Raw genomic sequence first — 18,715 nt, 5'->3', positions numbered from 1 at the left:
ATCAAATTGAATTTCTCAAAACTATTAATCAAATGTAAATGTAGGTGCCAGAAGCTCTGTGTCTTACCCCGTTCTCTCTCTCTCTCACTCAATTTCTTTTTTACTCATTTTGTCTTTGCTCTTTTAGACTCTGGCTGCTCGAAAGGCAGGCATTGCGTTTGGGCTCGTGAACAGATCGACTTTAAACAACGAGGAGCTGGTGAGTGTTAAACAAACACATATAGACGGATGTAAACATCACAGCTCACAGCCTAATTGAGAACAATCTTTTAAAACTAACATAAAACTTCTAACACACAAGCGCACAAACGCACACAGTGTTTGTCATGATATGACAACGCAACATTCTGTCTGTGCTGTTTCTAGGTGAGTTTAAAAGGTTGTGATATTGAAAAAACGTTGTTTACAGATCAGAAACATCACAGTGCAGATTCAATTTAACAAAATTTCACTTTCGTCTTCTATAGTTATTTTCCCCATCTTTAAATATTTTATGACTTGGTTTATTTATTTATTGATTGGTCAAAACATTTTACCATGTGACAGTCATTGAATTAATGCTTACCGGAGCCAATGAGAGAGAGAGAGTCGCGACAACTGAAGTTCAACATTTCACGTGATTCACTAAACCTTCAGATAGATGCAGGAAGTTATGTTTTCTCTTTAAATGCTTTATTTATTGCATTTTTTTATGAATAAATAAAGTATTTTAATGGGTTAAAAGTTGGCGCAACGCTCTCTCAATGTCTCTGATGCTAACAAGCTTCAAATATTTCATTCAGAATTCAGTTCTACAGAAATACTAATGGACGATTTTTATGTGTTAGTGAGTTTCTGAAAGTGATATCGATGTTTATTCTGTGTTTAAAAATGTTTTGAGTCTTGTCTGATATTATTTGTCCGTTTCAGTTTTATTGTAGTCTTGTACTTTAAGTACCAAAATGCTGATAGAGGAAATAAAGTCTTAATCGATAGATGAAGAGTCACTGTTCTTCTTGTTTGTGTCTGTTAATGAATGGAGTGTTGGAACGGCATGAGCTGATGTGATGTTAAGCTCTCTTGGGAAATATGTCGCTGTGTGTTTGGAAGTCATTATAATATGATGTGTATGATTTTGCTATGTGATAAAAAGATCAGACTATGTCTCATACATGGAAGAAGTTTAGATTCATAGATGGGGCTGAAGTTGGCCTGTGGATTTGTAAGTAGGCCGAGCAGATGTCTGAGGATTTTGAAGGAATTCAATAAACCAGTGAGTGAGAGAAATAAAGAAAGAGTTAGTGCGAGAGAGCGAGAGAAAGAGAGAGAGAGAGAAAGAGAGAGTTGGCCGGATGGAAATAAGACTGAATCCCTTAGGGAAATGATTGCAGAAAACAGTCCATGCCTCCGTATGCTGCAAACGACACCCGACATAAGGACACAAACTGTTACATCACTAACAGTCTCATGAAAGCTCACAGTCAAAGGCGACAGAGAGAAATCAATGAGGATGTTTCCGTTCGCTCTGTGATGTGCAGATGTTGTAAGACTTCAAACGCTGTTCGACATTTCAATCGTGCAAATTTATTAAGAACCCGCAACAAATATGGCAAACAGGATTTGAAAATTCTGGCAAATTCTGAGTTCTTAAAACCGTTGAAATGATAATCGCCGTGATTATATTTATATTACCTAAATGATATTTCGCCGGGGTGTAGATGAGGTGTTCTGGTGTAGACAGCACCTGTCTCCAGGCATCCCAGCACCTCCTGCGGATGTGAGTGGACGTTGTGCCTCACCACTCCGCAGGAACCGAAACACATCACTGCGGTTGGTCTGAGAGCTCCAGGCATCAAAACATCAGTCCAAATATTTAATTGGTTGCTTAATTCACCAATGACAGGCAGCAGAGAGACAAATCGAGAGCGATGATGGTGTGTGTTTGCTAAAGGGATAGTTCACTCCAAAAGAACGGCTTTTGTGTTTCGGTGAAAAACATTGTGTGTGTGTGGAAAGAGTAAATGAGTAAATAATGGCAGAATCAGAGAGTCTCATGATGGTTTCAAGAGAGAGGACTATGTGGTCAGCTGTTCTTTGTTTGACAGATGTTTTCATTTCTGCGGGAGATTTTGGCCACTTCCTGCAGCTCGAGTAATTACTCTTTCCCTCTCTCTTTGACTCATAGCCTTGTGTTTTATTCTGTGGATCTCATCTGCTTTCTCTGAAGTTACTTGATTCATTTGGAAAGTCTTATGTAGCTTTAGTCAGCTGTTAATCCTCCTCATTTAAAGCGGTCCTAACTCAGACAGTTTCTGTATATCTCTTGTCAATCTTGAGTATTTACAGAATAGTATCGCACTCTTCAAATCCGCAGAGTCTTTAGTTTGATCACATTTATGAAAAACAGACACAGTTCTTGACAATCACCCGTCAGTCTTGACATACAATTAGTCAGACCTGTGACCTCATGAATACATTTCTGATCAGATCTTTCTGATTTGATTTGACAAACATAATGGTAGTTTTAATACTAGTTTATAGTATGTTGCAAAAACAAAGAGAAATGTATGACAATAAGTATTTAGGTATGTCATAAATCATGTTCCTCCAAGAATTCTCATCTATTTTTACACTTTCGTGTTTGAAGGTTTTGCACCTAAATTTCTCCTCAGAGATCTGCAGAGCTCACTATTTTTTCCACTGCTTAGCTAATTAGCCTGAATTTTCACTCTGCGATGCTTCTGTTTGTTCATTTATCTATTTATAAGCCATTTGGAAGCGACCGATATTCTCGGCAGCTCTCTGTGGGCGGAGAGCGGTACACATTCCTCTGCAGAGGTGCATGATGGGAAATGAGAAAACAACAGTTACAATTAACAGAGACATTCCTGAGGGAATCATCATGTCCAGGCCAATGAAACTATATTTTGTATACAGAAAATGGCTTAAAATCTAAATGAATTTGTGGAAATTAGACACATTTTCCCCACGATTCTATTAACTGTGATGAAAACGATGTGTCTTTGAATCACTTGAAGATTTTTACACCCTGTGTTATTTATCATATATTTAAACCAAAATAGAAAAATATTACTCACTTTTAAATCAATACAGCAAATATGTAAAACCTACATGATGCTTGTTGTCCTAAAGTTTGTTCTTTGCTAATTATTCTAAATGTTGTTGTTTATCGTATATATTTTCATTGTGTTTGCACGAACCACAGGGAGCAGAGATCATCATACAGACTAATTTCTCTCTCTCTCTCTCTCTCTCTCTCTCTCTCTCTCTCAGAAACTGCATGTGCTCAGAAAGACCATCCAGGCACTGATCTACCCGATCTCCTCCACGACACCCCATAATTTTGAGGTGTGGACGGCGACCGCACCCACCTACTGCCATGAGTGTGAGGGTCTGCTGTGGGGTATCGCTCGACAGGGCATGCGTTGCTCCGAATGTGGGGTGAAATGCCATGAGAAATGTCAAGATCTCCTGAACGCAGACTGTCTGCAGCGTGAGTCTGTCTTCATACTTCATCCAGCTACATCCTTAAAGCACACAAGCCTGATTTACCCACTCAAAGTGTGTTTATTTCTCACCATGCAAATGGAAAACGTTCACGGATGCTGTCGTCTGTCTGTCTCTCTACTCTGTTTGTGTTTGACTGCTCTGTTTCTCAACGTCTCAAAGTCAGAGGGCTTTGGGTGAGATATATGTTACAGACCCCTATGGAGTTCCCTAGTAAACCTCACAAATATGGCCGTCTGCCAGAGATACAAATGGGCTTTTAAAGAGCGAGATTTATTCACTGAGCCATTTAAGTCATCATATTTAAAGGGTGCCCTACTAAAGAAAAGAACAGCCTGAGATGGTTGGCTTGTCTAGACTTTCACAGGTTACACAGCTGTGTGTTTTGTTTTTTGTCTGAATCATTGAATTATTATTTATTAAATAACGCTTATGGTTATATTTTTCCGAGATCCATTTTTCATCTAATTCAGTTCAAATATTATAATGTGCTTAATAATATGTGCTTAAGTATTAATGTTGAAAAAAAACATGTTCAAAAAGTATGAGATTTGCATTGTAATAATGCAAAGAAAAACAGATTTCTGCCGAGCAAAAATACAGTAGATACGATCCGCCTCTGCTTTAAACATCCTTTGATTTGGAGGACACTTACTCTATGTACCGTCCATATTATCTCTACAGGAGCGGTGGAGAAGAGCTCTAAACATGGAGCAGAGGACAAAACCCAAAACATCATCATGGCCATGAAGGAACGGATGAAAATCAGAGAGAAAAACCGACCCGAGGTGTTTGAGCTCATCCAGGAGATGTTTCAGCTCTCAAAGGAAGATTTCTCAACCCACCTGAAAACAGCCAAACAAGCCGTGCTGGAGGGGACGTCCAAATGGTCTGCAAAGATCACCATCACAGGTGAGAAACACCAACAGATGCGTAGAACGGGAGAACATCATTTACTTTGATGCGATTTCTTTCTGAATAACCAACATCTGCTCTTCTGAAAGTGAAGTATGTTGTCACCAAACTCCCAAAGCAATACTTCATATGACTTCACATCAAAGTCATCATTTACTGAACATATTCACATGATTGTGGCTGTTAGAAAACACTTGTTTTAAAATACGTAAAAAGGTCTTTGACTCGGATGTCCGCAGAGAAGCGGCTGCCGTTGTGTTGATTGGCAAATCTGCCGTGAGTTTCATTTGTTTTCTGACAGCTCGAACAACCAGATGACAACAAGCATCTGCTCCGGAGAGAAACGTGGGCAGTCGCTGAAACTTCTCTGAGTCATATAGACTCTGTCTTCAGATGTTTGGCCTGGCATTGCTCCGTTTCAGTCAGGTTTTGTCTGCCGTATTTGTTGTGCTGTCTGTCAGGTGAAGTTTGTCTCTTATTGAGAGGATCACAGATCCTGTGTTTGTGTTTCAGCAGAGGCTGTGAATTATTGCCAAGCTTTCAATTTCGTCCGAGTGTCAATACAACAGAGAGAGGGAAAACAGCTCTCAGCTTTAATTTGTCCTGGCTTGCTTGCGATCGAATTTCCCATTTTTAGATGTATTCATACACTTCTGATTTATTTATCAAGGCTCTTATAAACACACCGGCCTCTGTATTCAGATTTGAGCTGACGGATCGTAGAACTCAACCGGGTGAACACAACAAAATCATTCCTTTTTTCTACTAACAAACATCCATAAAACACCACGTTTACCTGAGAAGGGAAACTTGTTTTCAGAGAATGAATACTGATTCAAGTATATTTTTTCTTCTTATCACTGCAGCGGTAAAAACGTTTTTTTCTTGTTTGAGAATAAATTGTACACATTTCATTGAGGTTTACAGTATGCTTAGAGCTTTTTCTCAAATCAAGTCTTCGTATCTCGTTTCATTTATATATTATGTTTGCCTCTGGTTGTAAGGATGTTTATATATAGTTTTTCTCAGAAAAAAATGTTTTGCTGTGGAGAAGTGACTCTACAATCCCAAAAACTATATCGCGGTTGCTGTGAAGCCCACCGATAGAACATCAAACCTTTCAATTGTGGATGATCGTACAAATACAAACATTATTTCTCTCATTCTGGCTAAACTATATTAGCCTCTTCAAACAGTCTGCGACATTGCAGCAGTTTCTGTCTGTCTGCAGCCTCAAGGATATATGTTCTCTGAATAATTGAACACCCTCCTCGTTCATATTTAATGAGGCGAGAGCTTCCTGTGAACTACTGTTGCCTGTGTGATGGATGGGGGACACGGCTACTGGCATTCCCATTGACCGACTTTAGTGCAACACTCACACTGTTTTTATGTTGTATTACTGCACAATTGTCCGGTTTCAATTGCCATTTTTTGAGAGCTAGGGTCCCGTTCATGCAACTGCATGAATCTAGTTTATTGCTTTGTGTTTTCTAAATGTCCAGCATTTTATCTTCTTTACGAATGTTCAGGATGCCTTCAGGTTTTTTGCTTTACTCATGAATACACAGTCTGTTTAAGGTGGATTTTGTTTGTGTTGTCTTTGTCTAGTTTTATGTGCTCAAGGTTTACAAGCCAAAGACAAGACGGGCTCCAGCGACCCATACGTCACAGTGCAAGTGGGGAAGACCAAACGCAGGACCAAAACTGTCTTCGGCAACCTCAACCCCGTCTGGGACGAGAAGTTTTTCTTGTGAGTGAATATTTAAAATAACGTGAATATTTAAAATAATATATATTAATGTATTTTTCATTACAAAATAGGCACAGAAGATATGGAAATGTGTTTTACATTTTAAGTAATGTAAACTTATTTAGCTATCAAGACTTTGCATGATTATATAATTTATTTGCTTGTTTTCTGTAGTTTGGGATAGTCAGAAGTTTACCTCTACATGCTCTCTGCTAAATGTGTGAACAGCTTCATCTGGGATTATTGGAAATCCTTATGCAGCGAAGCTATGGAAAACAAACCCGGGTTGAGCTTGAGATTGCTGTATTGTGTTTGTATTTCATAAAACATTCTTGCCACTCAATCACAAAAAAACTTTCAAATGCCTCATGAATTATTCAAGAGAGCCTTTCATTAATTTTACATTTTCTGAGGAGCGCCTCCATTACGGTATTAAATACGCCTTTTCTTGTAGATACTCAGGGGGGCTGTTTGGAAAGGCTCTTCAGGTCGTAAAAGAGAAGCGATGGAAATCATTTGTAGGCCGCTGGCTCAGCCGTGCCCTCGCGAGAGCGCATCCTCTATATTCCAAAATGCAGCCATTGCTGAAGTGTATCCTTGAGCTTTCTACAACCATATTGGTGTCAGATTATTGTCAAGGCGGTCTTGACTCATCTGTGATAGTCCTTTCTTTGCAGACACTGGCTTCCTGAAGCTGTGTCTGATATTTGCTGTCTAGTCCTGATGTTTTCAACTTGATCTGAAACTTGTATTTGTTGTTGTGAGTGTGGGAGTGTTGGATTACCAAGACTGTGATTACAGTTACAGTTTGTAGCTTTATGTTATATGACCTCTAATCCTCAACGTCCACTTTCTTTTAACATGGAATTCACAATCTTTATCCAGAGATAAACACTCTTTAATGCACGCTTCTGTATCCTATCATTCACATACATCCCTCTCGTAATCGCTTGAGTGTTTGTACAATACAGTGTTGGACATACTGTGTTTCCAAATCATATTTGTTGGCAAAGTTCAGTATTGTTTTGAATCTGGAAGCAATAGTAGTTATGGCTGCCTTAGAAAATGCCGCTGTTGCTAAATCCAGATCGGTTGGCAGTTCCATTAGGGGTGTTCTAGGGTCATTTCACCCAAACCACTCTCATGTTTCACCCTGTTAATGGGTGCTGATGGCTGTTGAGTAATGCACTCTTTTCCTCAAGGACTGATGTCATGCATTTCAAGAGCTTATGCAGTGATTCTGTGTCCAGCCGTAGTGAGTTGTGCTGTGACATGTCTCAGGAGCTACAGAAAATAGCCTCTGAGCATTTTGGGAAATGTTGATGGGGGCTTGAGAGCATCTAGGGATAACCAATGGTTTTTCCCTTCTCTTGCCCCCACAGATGTCAGCACCAATCTCTGCTCTCCCACTGGAGCCACTAGCCAATTAGCAAGCAAATGAGATGAGAAACATGAGAATTGAAGCTATTTAGAAGGAAAGGGGCATGAGAGACCAGAGACAGCTGTGGAAAGCAAAATAAGGCAAAAAAGATGCAGTGGGAAGAGAGAGAGAGATTCAATAGCAGTGGCTATGAAATGTTTCTAATAAAGCAATTAGATACAGGCTGTGCAATACAGAGATTTTATTGTTGGTTTAAGGGAAAATGTTAGATAAAATGATTGTATTTCACTGCATTGGGCTTATTGCTCAACAGTGGCAACACCGGTATGATAATTATGATGACCTTTAATGATGATAATAATCGTTATCAATAATTATTCCATTAAGTAATATAATTTCAAGTATAGCGATAGACTGGAACTGCTCATAATATCTGGCTCATCCAGTCAGAGTCTAACCTGAAGCTGTGAATAAGCTGGAGGCTATGAAGCCATTTGCCACAGATCTCATAGCTTCTATAACACCGCCAGCCATATAGTGAGAGTCATGAAAATAAAGTGAGGAATATAATGAAGACACCTGAAACTGAGCCAGAGGGGGAAGTAACAACTAACACACACAGGGAGAGAGAGAGAGAGAGAGATACAGAGAGAATATTGAAAGAAACCACATTCTCCTGCCAGTCTACACAGTGTAATGTTTACCTCACTTCAGGATTAGTCGTCTGAAATTTAACGGGTAATTATATAGAATCCGTGACCTACTTAAGCAATAAGGTACAAGAGGTTGTGCTAAACTGAATATACTGTGGTCACGGCTAAAGGTCTTTGTTAGACACAACATGCATTTAATGCACAGCACAGCAGGTTTGAGGTTCTTATTGTGGATACTATATAACAACAAATATTGTTTTTTTATAACAATATAGAAACCTTAACAAATGAGGATGCTATATGACATTCCAGTGTAGAGCACAGCAGGTTTGAGGTTCTTATTGTGGATACTATATAACAACAAATATTGTTTTTTTATAACAATATAGAAACCTTAACAAATGAGGATGCTATATGACATTCCAGTGTAGAGATTAGAGATTACTAGTTGCGATTTGGGATCTGTGCACTGTTTTAAACAGTCTCGTAAACAGGAGTTTGGTGTTATAGCACTACAGTGGAATAGCTAGATTGGCCAATGAGAATTCAGGACTGGAAATATCGATTTAGATTAAGAATATTACAGCAAACTCTTGTTCAACTGAAGGGTTCGGAAAATGTTTAACTGCACCTGCCATAAGTGAATGGGGTCATAACACATAAATCCAGTAAAGCTTGTTATAATCTATTTCTTTATGGTAATTGTTGCATTAAAAAAGCATTTCTTCTGTCTCTGATAAAATAGAGTTGAATTTTGCCATCAGCCATTATGTTCCAGATCATCAGCTCCTGTTAAATTTTATTCACTTTTTACTCACTTGAATTGAACTAGTTTTGACGTGCGTTTGGTGCGTGGAGAGTTTTGAACCCTGTTTACCTCAGGTCACCCCTTGATGTTGCGGTGGGTTTTTACAGCACATAGCTGCACTGCACCACAGACAGCAATGTGTTTCAGCATCACAAACAAAATATTATTTCAGCACCACAGACAGCAGTGTGTTTTAGCATCACAGATTATTTCAGCACCGCGGACAGCAGTGTGTTTTAGCATCACAGATTATTTCAGCACCACAGACAGCAGTGTGTTTTAGCATCACAGAATATTTCAGCACCACAGACAGCAGTGTGTTGTAGCATCGCAGATTATTTCAGCACCACGGACAGCAGTGTGTTTTAGCATCACAGAATATTTCAGCACCGCGGACAGCAGTGTGTTTTAGCATCACAGAATATTTCAGCACCGCGGACAGCAGTGTGTTTTAGCGTCGCAGATTATTTCAGCACCACGGACAGCAGTGTGTTTTAGCATCACAGAATATTTCAGCACCGCGGACAGCAGTGTGTTTTAGCATCACAAACAAAATATTATTTCAGCACCACAGACAGCAGTGTGTTTTAGCATCACAGATTATTTCAGCACCGCGGACAGCAGTGTGTTTTAGCATCACAGATTATTTCAGCACCACAGACAGCAGTGTGTTTTAGCATCACAGAATATTTCAGCACCACAGACAGCAGTGTGTTGTAGCATCGCAGATTATTTCAGCACCACGGACAGCAGTGTGTTTTAGCATCACAGAATATTTCAGCACCGCGGACAGCAGTGTGTTTTAGCATCACAGATTATTTCAGCACCGCGGACAGCAGTGTGTTTTAGCGTCACAGATTATTTCAGCACCGCGGACAGCAGTGTGTTTTAGCGTCACAGATTATTTCAGCACCACAGACAGCAGTGTGTTGTAGCATCGCAGATTATTTCAGCACCACGGACAGCAGTGTGTTTTAGCATCACAGAATATTTCAGCACCGCGGACAGCAGTGTGTTTTAGCATCACAGAATATTTCAGCACCGCGGACAGCAGTGTGTTTTAGCGTCACAGATTATTTCAGCACCGCGGACAGCAGTGTGTTTTAGCATCACAGAATATTTCAGCACCGCGGACAGCAGTGTGTTTTAGCATCACAGAATATTTCAGCACCGCGGACAGCAGTGTGTTTTAGCGTCACAGATTATTTCAGCACCGCGGACAGCAGTGTGTTTTAGCATCACCGATTATTTCAGCACCACAGACAGTGATCAGTGTTCAAGAGCAAAATTCAGTCCCTGAAGACACTATTACTGACTGCACTTAATAAAAGCACAGAGTGAGTGAGAAATTGCGCCGTCATATTCAGTGTGTATATGTACCTTCAGTTGAAGGACGAGAGGAATTTGTGACAAATATCTCATTCTACAGGCTGACGAGAGAATGCAGGGTCTCAGGAGAGACTGTATCAGGATTAGAGAGAGATGAATTGTTTTAGACCTTAAACTGGTTTCTAGGGGGTTCCTTGTGGTTGTGACAGTATGTGGACCTTAACAACAAGTTCTCTCTCTTGTTCTGTTTGTCTGTTCTTTTCTTTCTTTTACTTTCATGTAACTGCCAGATTAAATAACGATGGTCTGTTTCTCTCTGTCTAATAATGGCACATTATATCTATCAAATATTCCTCACAGTAAACCTTTTTATGAGCGCCCATGAAAAGTCACTGTAAATCCCTGTCGTCAGAAAGATTTTTATGGGTTTTTCGTAGAACTCATAATGCGCCGTATGCCATGAAGCATCATGCCAACAGATAAACTGGATGGAGCTAGAGGTGTGCTGGCTATTTTATTCTCATTAGTTGCCTTGTCCAGTTCAAAGGCTACAGTGTATAGCACCACTGTTTGATACTTTACCAAATCTTTCTAGTGCTTTACAAGCAGAAAAAACAAAACCAGATTAAAAATCGGTTGGTACAGTGATGAAGAAATACTGTACTTGCTACTGTAACAGTCAGAGCTGTGATATACTTGAGTAGTTTAACAAACATGGATAGAAGACAGTATAACTATTCAATAATCATATCAGTAGAGTAGATAAATTACATATTATCAAAGAGTGCACTTTTTGTATTTATTAAACGATTGATAGTTTACACACATAAACTGTACTTGCTCACATTTCAAGTTAACAATTACATTTCTAATATATGTATTATTACACAAACATTTAAGTGATGTAGAGCATTGATTTGACAGGGATTTGATTTGCATCCAGGCTTTGTGGTTTCTTTCCTGCTCTGAGGCTGTTGTGTTGTCTGCATCTGTGTTGAAAGACTATATACAGGCGACCGTCTGTTTGCTTGTCTCTCAAAACAACCTCTGCTGGAGAGAGAGATCCACACAATCCACACACTGTGTGTGTGGATTGACCACAGGAGGCCGAGTGCCCTGTTTGGATATTCAGTGGAGCATATGACCTTTAAAAGCTGTGTGTGTGTGTGTTTTGCTGCACTTTGGGAACAAAATTGTCCCCTGAAGTTAGCAAAATCTGACAAAACCTCTCTTAGGGACGTCCTCAAAGCTAAAATTGATTCTACGTAAGTGAAAATTACAAAAGAGTTCTAAAAGTAATAAAACTACAGAGCTAATCTCTAATCTCATGAGTGAGCGATGTCTGTCAGCGACCATCTCATAATCTCTCACCTTTCTCTTGTGTTTCTTCACAGCGAGTGTCATAACGCCACAGACCGCATCAAAGTCCGTGTGTGGGATGAAGATGATGACATAAAGTCCAGAGTGAAGCAGCACTTTAAGAAGGAATCTGATGATTTCTTGGGTCAAACCATCATAGAGGTGCGCATGCTGAGCGGCGAAATGGACGTCTGGTACAATTTAGGTATGTTTCACTTTACCAACCTTACCCACAAAACACAAAGCAAATCTCAGTAGAATTTGATGTTTGTTTATTGCAAATTTAACGGGCATAAGAATACACAAAACAAACAAATAGTATGGAATAATCCAATATTTCTGCTTTTGTCCACAATCTTGGATGACCTTGTTGAGATACATTCTGAGCCAAGAACAAGGTATCTTTATAAAATTCGAAGAGCCCATGTTTTAGAAAACACGTCTATAATACTCTTTAAAGTGTTCATTATTGCATGAACCTGATGCTTTTCGCAAAACGGTCACGGTCTTATACATGCGCAGATGGCCGTACGGTCCCGCAGAGACACATTTCTGACATTGTTGATGGTTTATGTGTTGGATTGTCAGATTGTTTTGCTTGGCTCGCTGCAGAAGCGTGTGGTTTTTAGAGCCGTGGATCGCTCCAGACTCGACCGCTCTCTCCATCTGTTCCAGACACTCAGAAGATCATTTGAACACTTCAGCCCACACCAGACATCAATTACGACTATAAAAGCCACACGTAGGAAGATCTTTCCATAAAGTGCTTAATTCTAATGCATTGGATTGATGGTCGATGTGAAATTACACCTGACCCAATTTACTTTCCTAATACATGTTATTGGTCTTATTGTGCCCTGTTCATTAGAAATGTAGTAACTATTAGCTCTGAAATGACTTTTGTTATCGGTCGATGTCAGGTTAATTTGGTTAATAGTAGTCAATAGTCAGACTGCAGTTCTAGGTAATGTAGTCAGCTGTGAATGTTGTTTCATATTGACTGAGATTGAAGGTGTTAAGTTAAAGTCCCCGTGAACTGGATGTTGTGATCGTTTTTACTTCAGTGTTCTGACACATTTCCGAGTGGCCATGGCTTGTGTTTTCACTGCGATTCGATATGATGTATAAAAACATTTTGCATTTTGAAATGGAACTGGGAACAGACTGTTGAAGGGGAGGAGTTAACAGGTGCTCCGCCCAATACGTTTTACTTATGTCATTTGAGATCGATAGTAGTAGAAGAATTTAACTATTTTTTTACATTATGAAGGTACATTAATTTTAAAAAGAGAATGACTCACATTTGTTATCTATGGACAATATACGCTCTTATATTTCATGAAAAAAAAGGAATTGTATTTTTTTATTTTATTGGGACTTTAATCAACAGTCTAAAACAGATCCTCTTTCTTGGATTCACTGCACACCAGTGAAATTGAAGACATTTTGACATTGGCCAGCTTATATCGGCAGTCTGACTTCAGGTCAGGTTTGTAATGGAACAAGGCTGTGAGCTAATGAGGTTTGGTCTGTGTCTGTCTGCAAGTCACTGTTCTTAGATCAGCTGTATTACACATGTTATTGACAGGGTCAGACAGGAGCGACGACTTGTAGCTCAAAACCTCTTCCATATCTCCTGCTCCTTTACTTGCTATTTATTTTCTCTTTGCCTTTTCAACACAGACACACACACACTCATACAGACACAAGGACAGACACACACACACACACACACACACTCTGTCTCATTGACACACAGATACACGAGGACAGACGCGTGCGCACACACTCATACTCTCTCTCCTTGACACACACGCACGGTTCACCTCTCTCACTCTTGTCTCCCCTACAGAGAAGCGAACAGATAAGTCGATGGTGTCTGGGGCCATCAGACTGAAGATCTCTGTGGAGATGAAGGGAGAAGAGAAGGTGGCTCCGCCCCACGGCCAGTACACATGTTTACACGAGGTTGGTGTGACATCTGGTGTTGTCCCAAAAAACAGTGAGCAGAACAAGAACAGAAAAATAAAAACAGTTTACACATTTCTAGTATGTTGGATGTTTTTTAGTAGCACGTTTTTAAATCATCTTATTTTGTCATAAAACAAACTTCCTTTCGATTAGATTTTAACATTAGATCTTGTTTTGACTTCCAAACATCCAAGAAGGAATGTGATTTTGTTTTAAGTCAATTCATTTTTATTTGTATAACCCTTTCAATAAGACATTGAAAGCAGATGCACATAAAATCATTCCTTATCTTTTAAAGCCTCAGTGAGTGACAGTGAAAAGATAAACCAACCTCAATCAAACATGTTTTTTATTGATTCTCATGAATTGTACATTTGTTAAATCTGTGGTCGTGTTTTAACATCACAAGCACTGTTGATCAGAAGCCCTGCGGTGTTCCTGACCGGCTTCTAGCTTCGGTTTATCGATTTGCAAGTGATGACATACAGTACAGTAACAGCTCACAGGATCTCTTCATGAGTTTTGTGTTTCTGTGATCCGTACAGAATCTCTTTCACTACCTGACGGAGGTAAAGAACGGGGGAGTTGTGAAGATCCCAGAGGTCAAGGGTGATGATGCCTGGAAAGTTTACTTTGACGACGTGTCTCAGGAGATTGTGGATGAGTTTGCTATACGTTTTGGTGTGGAGTCCATTTATCAGGCCATGACGTGAGTAAAGAGCACAATCTCACAAACATCATCCAGTTAATGCGATTTTACAGGGTTGGTGTTGAGCGGATAGCTTTGATGTTTATGAATCCAGCATATTGTACAATGACACTCATGGAAATGAGTCTCAACCGCCCCAAAGAACGAGTGACTTTACAAAACGTCAGCAGTTTTTTTCTGCCAAAACAATTGTATTTTAGTGTTTCATTACCATCTTCCTCCCTCTCTATCCGGCTCTTAGAATTTAACAGCCTGTTTTATGCCGTTCCGCCCCCTACGCGTGTGAAATGAACATCACCGACTGCTCTTCTCTGATGCTCAAACACTTCAACAACACAGCTAGCTTGCGATAAATCCACAAAGCAATCTGTGCTGAAATATGCCGCTCTTACCTTTAAGATCAGACTGATAAAAACCTTGCGGCTCTGTGCTGAAATACCGAACCGTGTGCCGTGTCTTACCTTCAATATCTGATGCTACAACACATCACTGACAGATGGCTCAGAGCTCATCTTCTTTATTTTTTTTGCTGAAAGCCGAATTGAGATTCTGTTGAACTGAAGTAGTTTCTTGAATAACACACGCTGCAGTTCTCTGTCGCGTTGAGCTGATATTTAACGCTCACGTCAGGCTCTTGTGCTCTCAACACAGACGCTACACATTATTCAGTGCTGACGCTTACTGTGCTTCAACGGGAATTTATGAATGACTTGTTTTGTGCTTGGTCTCCACGAGGCCCTGCTGATGACTTACGGCCATGTGAATGTGATGATGGCTTTATAAATCACATTGTTTTACTAGAATGACAGAGACCTTCAATGAAAAACTCTCGGTCTTAGTTCTCTCTCTTTGTTGGCTGATGGGAGGAAGGTAATTATGTGTAGCCACTCTGTTCTGAGGGCCCTTACCCTCGTAATTGCATCTAGAGTTTATGTCTCTCTCTCTCTCTCTCTCTCTCTCTCTCTCTCTCTCTCGCTCTCTCTCTCTCTCTCTCTCTCTCTCTCATTGCAGTATAGGTGACAATAAAATCATTTATCAATGCTGAACCCGGCAGCCTGCAAACTAAACCTTTAGCTGAAATAGATTTTTATTTGTACGTTGTGTTAGCAGTCGCCCCCTGCCTACACCGCACGCACTCGTTACGTTTGTGGCGCTACAAAATAATCCATTACAATTGTAAATTTTGTCCACGCTTGATGTGGCGCGATGCAACGTGACAAATGCATTTTTCTTAATGGGTTTGTCGTGTGGCTCCGCTTGCGTCTGGTGTAGACAGGGTGTTAGAGTTCTGATAGAGTAGAGAAAACTGGATAGAAATGTGCAGGGTGCGTGTGACGGCGTTTTAAAGAGACAGGTTGGTTGGAAACCAAGTGGGAATACAGGGAATGAGATTTCCAGAAGTGCAGGGGAAAGCTCCTGAAATTGAGGTTTGGTCAGCAGATGCTTACGTTTCCAAACTTTTTATTTTGTCCTGTCAGTTTTTTTTCATCAGTTTATGTTTAAAACATTCAAATTTGTACAAAAGGTAGCACTGGACCTAAGTTTTTTGCTTTCATTTAATAGTATTGCAATGTTTTTAATGTTTTCATTTCTTACCAGATAATGGCACATTTCTTAACACTGATTACCTTCGTTGTTTTTTAATAATAATTAAATAAATATATATTTTTAGTCATATTTGCAGGGATTTTTTCATATTTTTAGGGATCTGGACAGGACAGTATAGAGCTGACAGGAAAGTGTTGGGAAGACGGGAATCAAACTCAGATCGCCATGAGCGCATATATGTCGGCACTTTAACCACAGGGCTATTGGCACCAACTTAATTTTTTTTACTTTTTTTATTCAATAATATTAGTGCTACTAATAAATGTTATGCTTTTAAAATGTACATTTGACAAAATACTTGTATAGTAATAACAATTTCTATTTAATTACAAATGTGTTTACAATTAGTCATTTAGCAGACGCTTTTATCCAAAGCGACTTACAAACGAGGTAAATAATAAAAGCATTATTTACTGACGTGGTTTATGTGATTTGCAATAATCTGGTGCGTTATACTGCGCTCTCTCAGCAGCTTTTGAATGGTGTGACGTTTTTTTATAGACCCGTCAAAGTCACAACCTTTTTTTATCTTCACCATAATTGGCTGCCACCCCGGCATTCTCCATCTCTCTCATTTGCACCGAGAAGTTCAGAATTCCCCAAATGTGCGATGCTCTCATCAGCTTCTCTCCTCCACTGTCAATCCCACAATCCCCTGCGTAATCCTGCTGCTCTGCTCCTGAAGAAAATGAATTGAAAATTCATGCTCTGCTGCCAGCAGACACAGACTGCAGATATACGGTGGAGCTGACTGCAACAGTTTACATCAGCTTAATCCATTAAGAAACTCTGCATTTATGGTGTGTTTTCATACTACATACAAACACAGATTGAACAAGGTAAACAACATTTCTTACGGATCCAGCGGGACCTGCTCAGAGAAAAATATAACATTAAGTTATATTTATATACAGCCATATGAAATGCAAGTGCACAATTGTGGTATTCGAATTTACTTTAAAAGTGGGGCAGATAGAATAGAATAAAGCCAGAATCCCACTGATCTTTTCTCAAAGTGCTTGAGTTCATCCTGATGACCTTTGCTCGACCCTCTGGTCATAAACGCATGGGATCCCCCGGTGTTATTAAAGATGCAGGCCATATTTTCTACCATTCAGCGTTTTTATTGCTGAAGGGGGGATAATGATTTCAGACTGAAATCTTTGATCATCAGCAATACACTGGACTCGGACATTACGTAACATACATTGCATATAAGCTTCTTAACATTTCTTTTTTGTTAACTTTCCCAGTCTTTTTTTCTTAGGGGTCAGTGACATGAGTCATTTTATATGATTGTTACAGATTTAGTATCTATAGATTAAATAGCCAAGTGGCATTGATCGTTATTGAATAGTTTAGTGAATCAAATGTTTCAGAAATAAAAGAGACTTTATTATACTGACACATTTGCAAAAGCAGCTTCTGCAACACTTGAGTTGAAACCAAACGCCAGTAATAAAACAAATATTATTTACAGTTATTACTCTAAATTCTAATTGGATGAACCATAATGTAAGTTTTATATACATGTATCTATATCTACTGTGTTTTTATGTTGTATCTCTTGTACATTTTAGCAGTAAAACAGATATGATGTTGACGTGTTTCTACAGTGTTTCGATATATCCTCTGATACTGGTCAGCGTTCACTATTCTATATAAGACCCCATTCTCATGTCCCGGGCCTAATGAAGACACAAACCCTGAAAAATATCGCAGGGATCACTGACAAGATTGCAATTCAAGAGTCAGATTGCAGCGAGGCACATAGAGGTTAAAGAGGACAGCCGAGTGAAAAGACAGGTCAATACTGTGAGTCAGGTTTTATTTTCCTGATTTACGCAGCAGCTCAACAGACCGGTGGAGCGGGAGGAAAGATTTTAAAAATGAGGAAAGAGCAAATGGCTGGAAGAATAGCAAGCTGTTACCCAGCAACAGGGAGACAACCGCCTTCCGTCAAATATTATTTATTCAGATTTTGCCGTCGGCGTCTTTCGATCATGTTTGAGACAGAAATATAAGCATGATGGGAAATTGCCTCACCTTTCTCGGTGGCGTTTTAAAGCTTCATTCTCCCGTGTGTCATGATAAGGCGGTTCACGGGTCACGCTATCAAAACCGATGAGATCCAAATTCATGTTTTGTAGGCATCACTCAGCTTCCTCTTAGCTGTGGTTCTTGACTGGTTTTGCTTCAGGAATAGCATATCTTGATAAGAATGGTTATTTGGGTGGATGTGTAAGTTTTTCTTTGAAATGGGGTCTGTGATTTGTTTGATTTCTGTAAAGATTGTTTAATGTATACAGTGGTTATATCTTGAATCTAGCTAACAGCTCAACATCTGGTAATGTGTGTATATAAACATATGTATACAAACATTTATGTTGCAATGAAAAATTTGTCTTCAGTCAGTGGCAGACTTAAGACAGTGGGTGTGGCTTAAACCAGTAGGTTTGGTTTTATTTTGCATGTAAACCGTAAGCCAGTGAGTGGGGTTTAAATGGGCATGTGCAACCTAAACCAGTGGGTGTGGTTTCAACGAGTGGGTGTGGCTTCTGTCAGCAGGCATGAATTGGGACAGTGGGTGTGGTTATAAAAAAGTGGGTGTGGCTTCTATCAGCAGGCATGAATTGAGGCAGTGGGTGTGGTTTTGTTCACCTTGCATGACTTAAGACAGTGGGTGTGGTTATACAAATTTGCCACGGTTTCATTGAGCTGC

The 18,715-nt window shown here is 39.6% G+C and overlaps 1 protein-coding gene across 1 annotated transcript in view; it reads left to right on the top strand.

The window, feature by feature from the left end:
• The window catches only part of unc13c (unc-13 homolog C (C. elegans)), an 87,881-nt gene that overhangs the window by 15,446 nt on the left and 53,720 nt on the right, over positions 1-18,715 (top strand). The window contains exons 6-12 of the mRNA XM_079466461.1: positions 128-199; positions 3,274-3,493; positions 4,192-4,419; positions 6,034-6,175; positions 11,741-11,910; positions 13,558-13,673; positions 14,222-14,385. Coding sequence (XP_079322587.1) covers positions 128-199; positions 3,274-3,493; positions 4,192-4,419; positions 6,034-6,175; positions 11,741-11,910; positions 13,558-13,673; positions 14,222-14,385 — 1,112 coding nt within the window. The remainder of the gene's footprint in view (positions 1-127; positions 200-3,273; positions 3,494-4,191; positions 4,420-6,033; positions 6,176-11,740; positions 11,911-13,557; positions 13,674-14,221; positions 14,386-18,715) is intronic.

This window comes from Barbatula barbatula, assembly GCF_947034865.1.
Source record: "Barbatula barbatula genome assembly, chromosome: 10".
Taxonomy (NCBI): Eukaryota; Metazoa; Chordata; class Actinopteri; order Cypriniformes; family Nemacheilidae; genus Barbatula; species Barbatula barbatula.
Note: the sequence above shows the minus strand (reverse complement) of the source record. Positions and strands in the feature narration are given on the sequence as shown.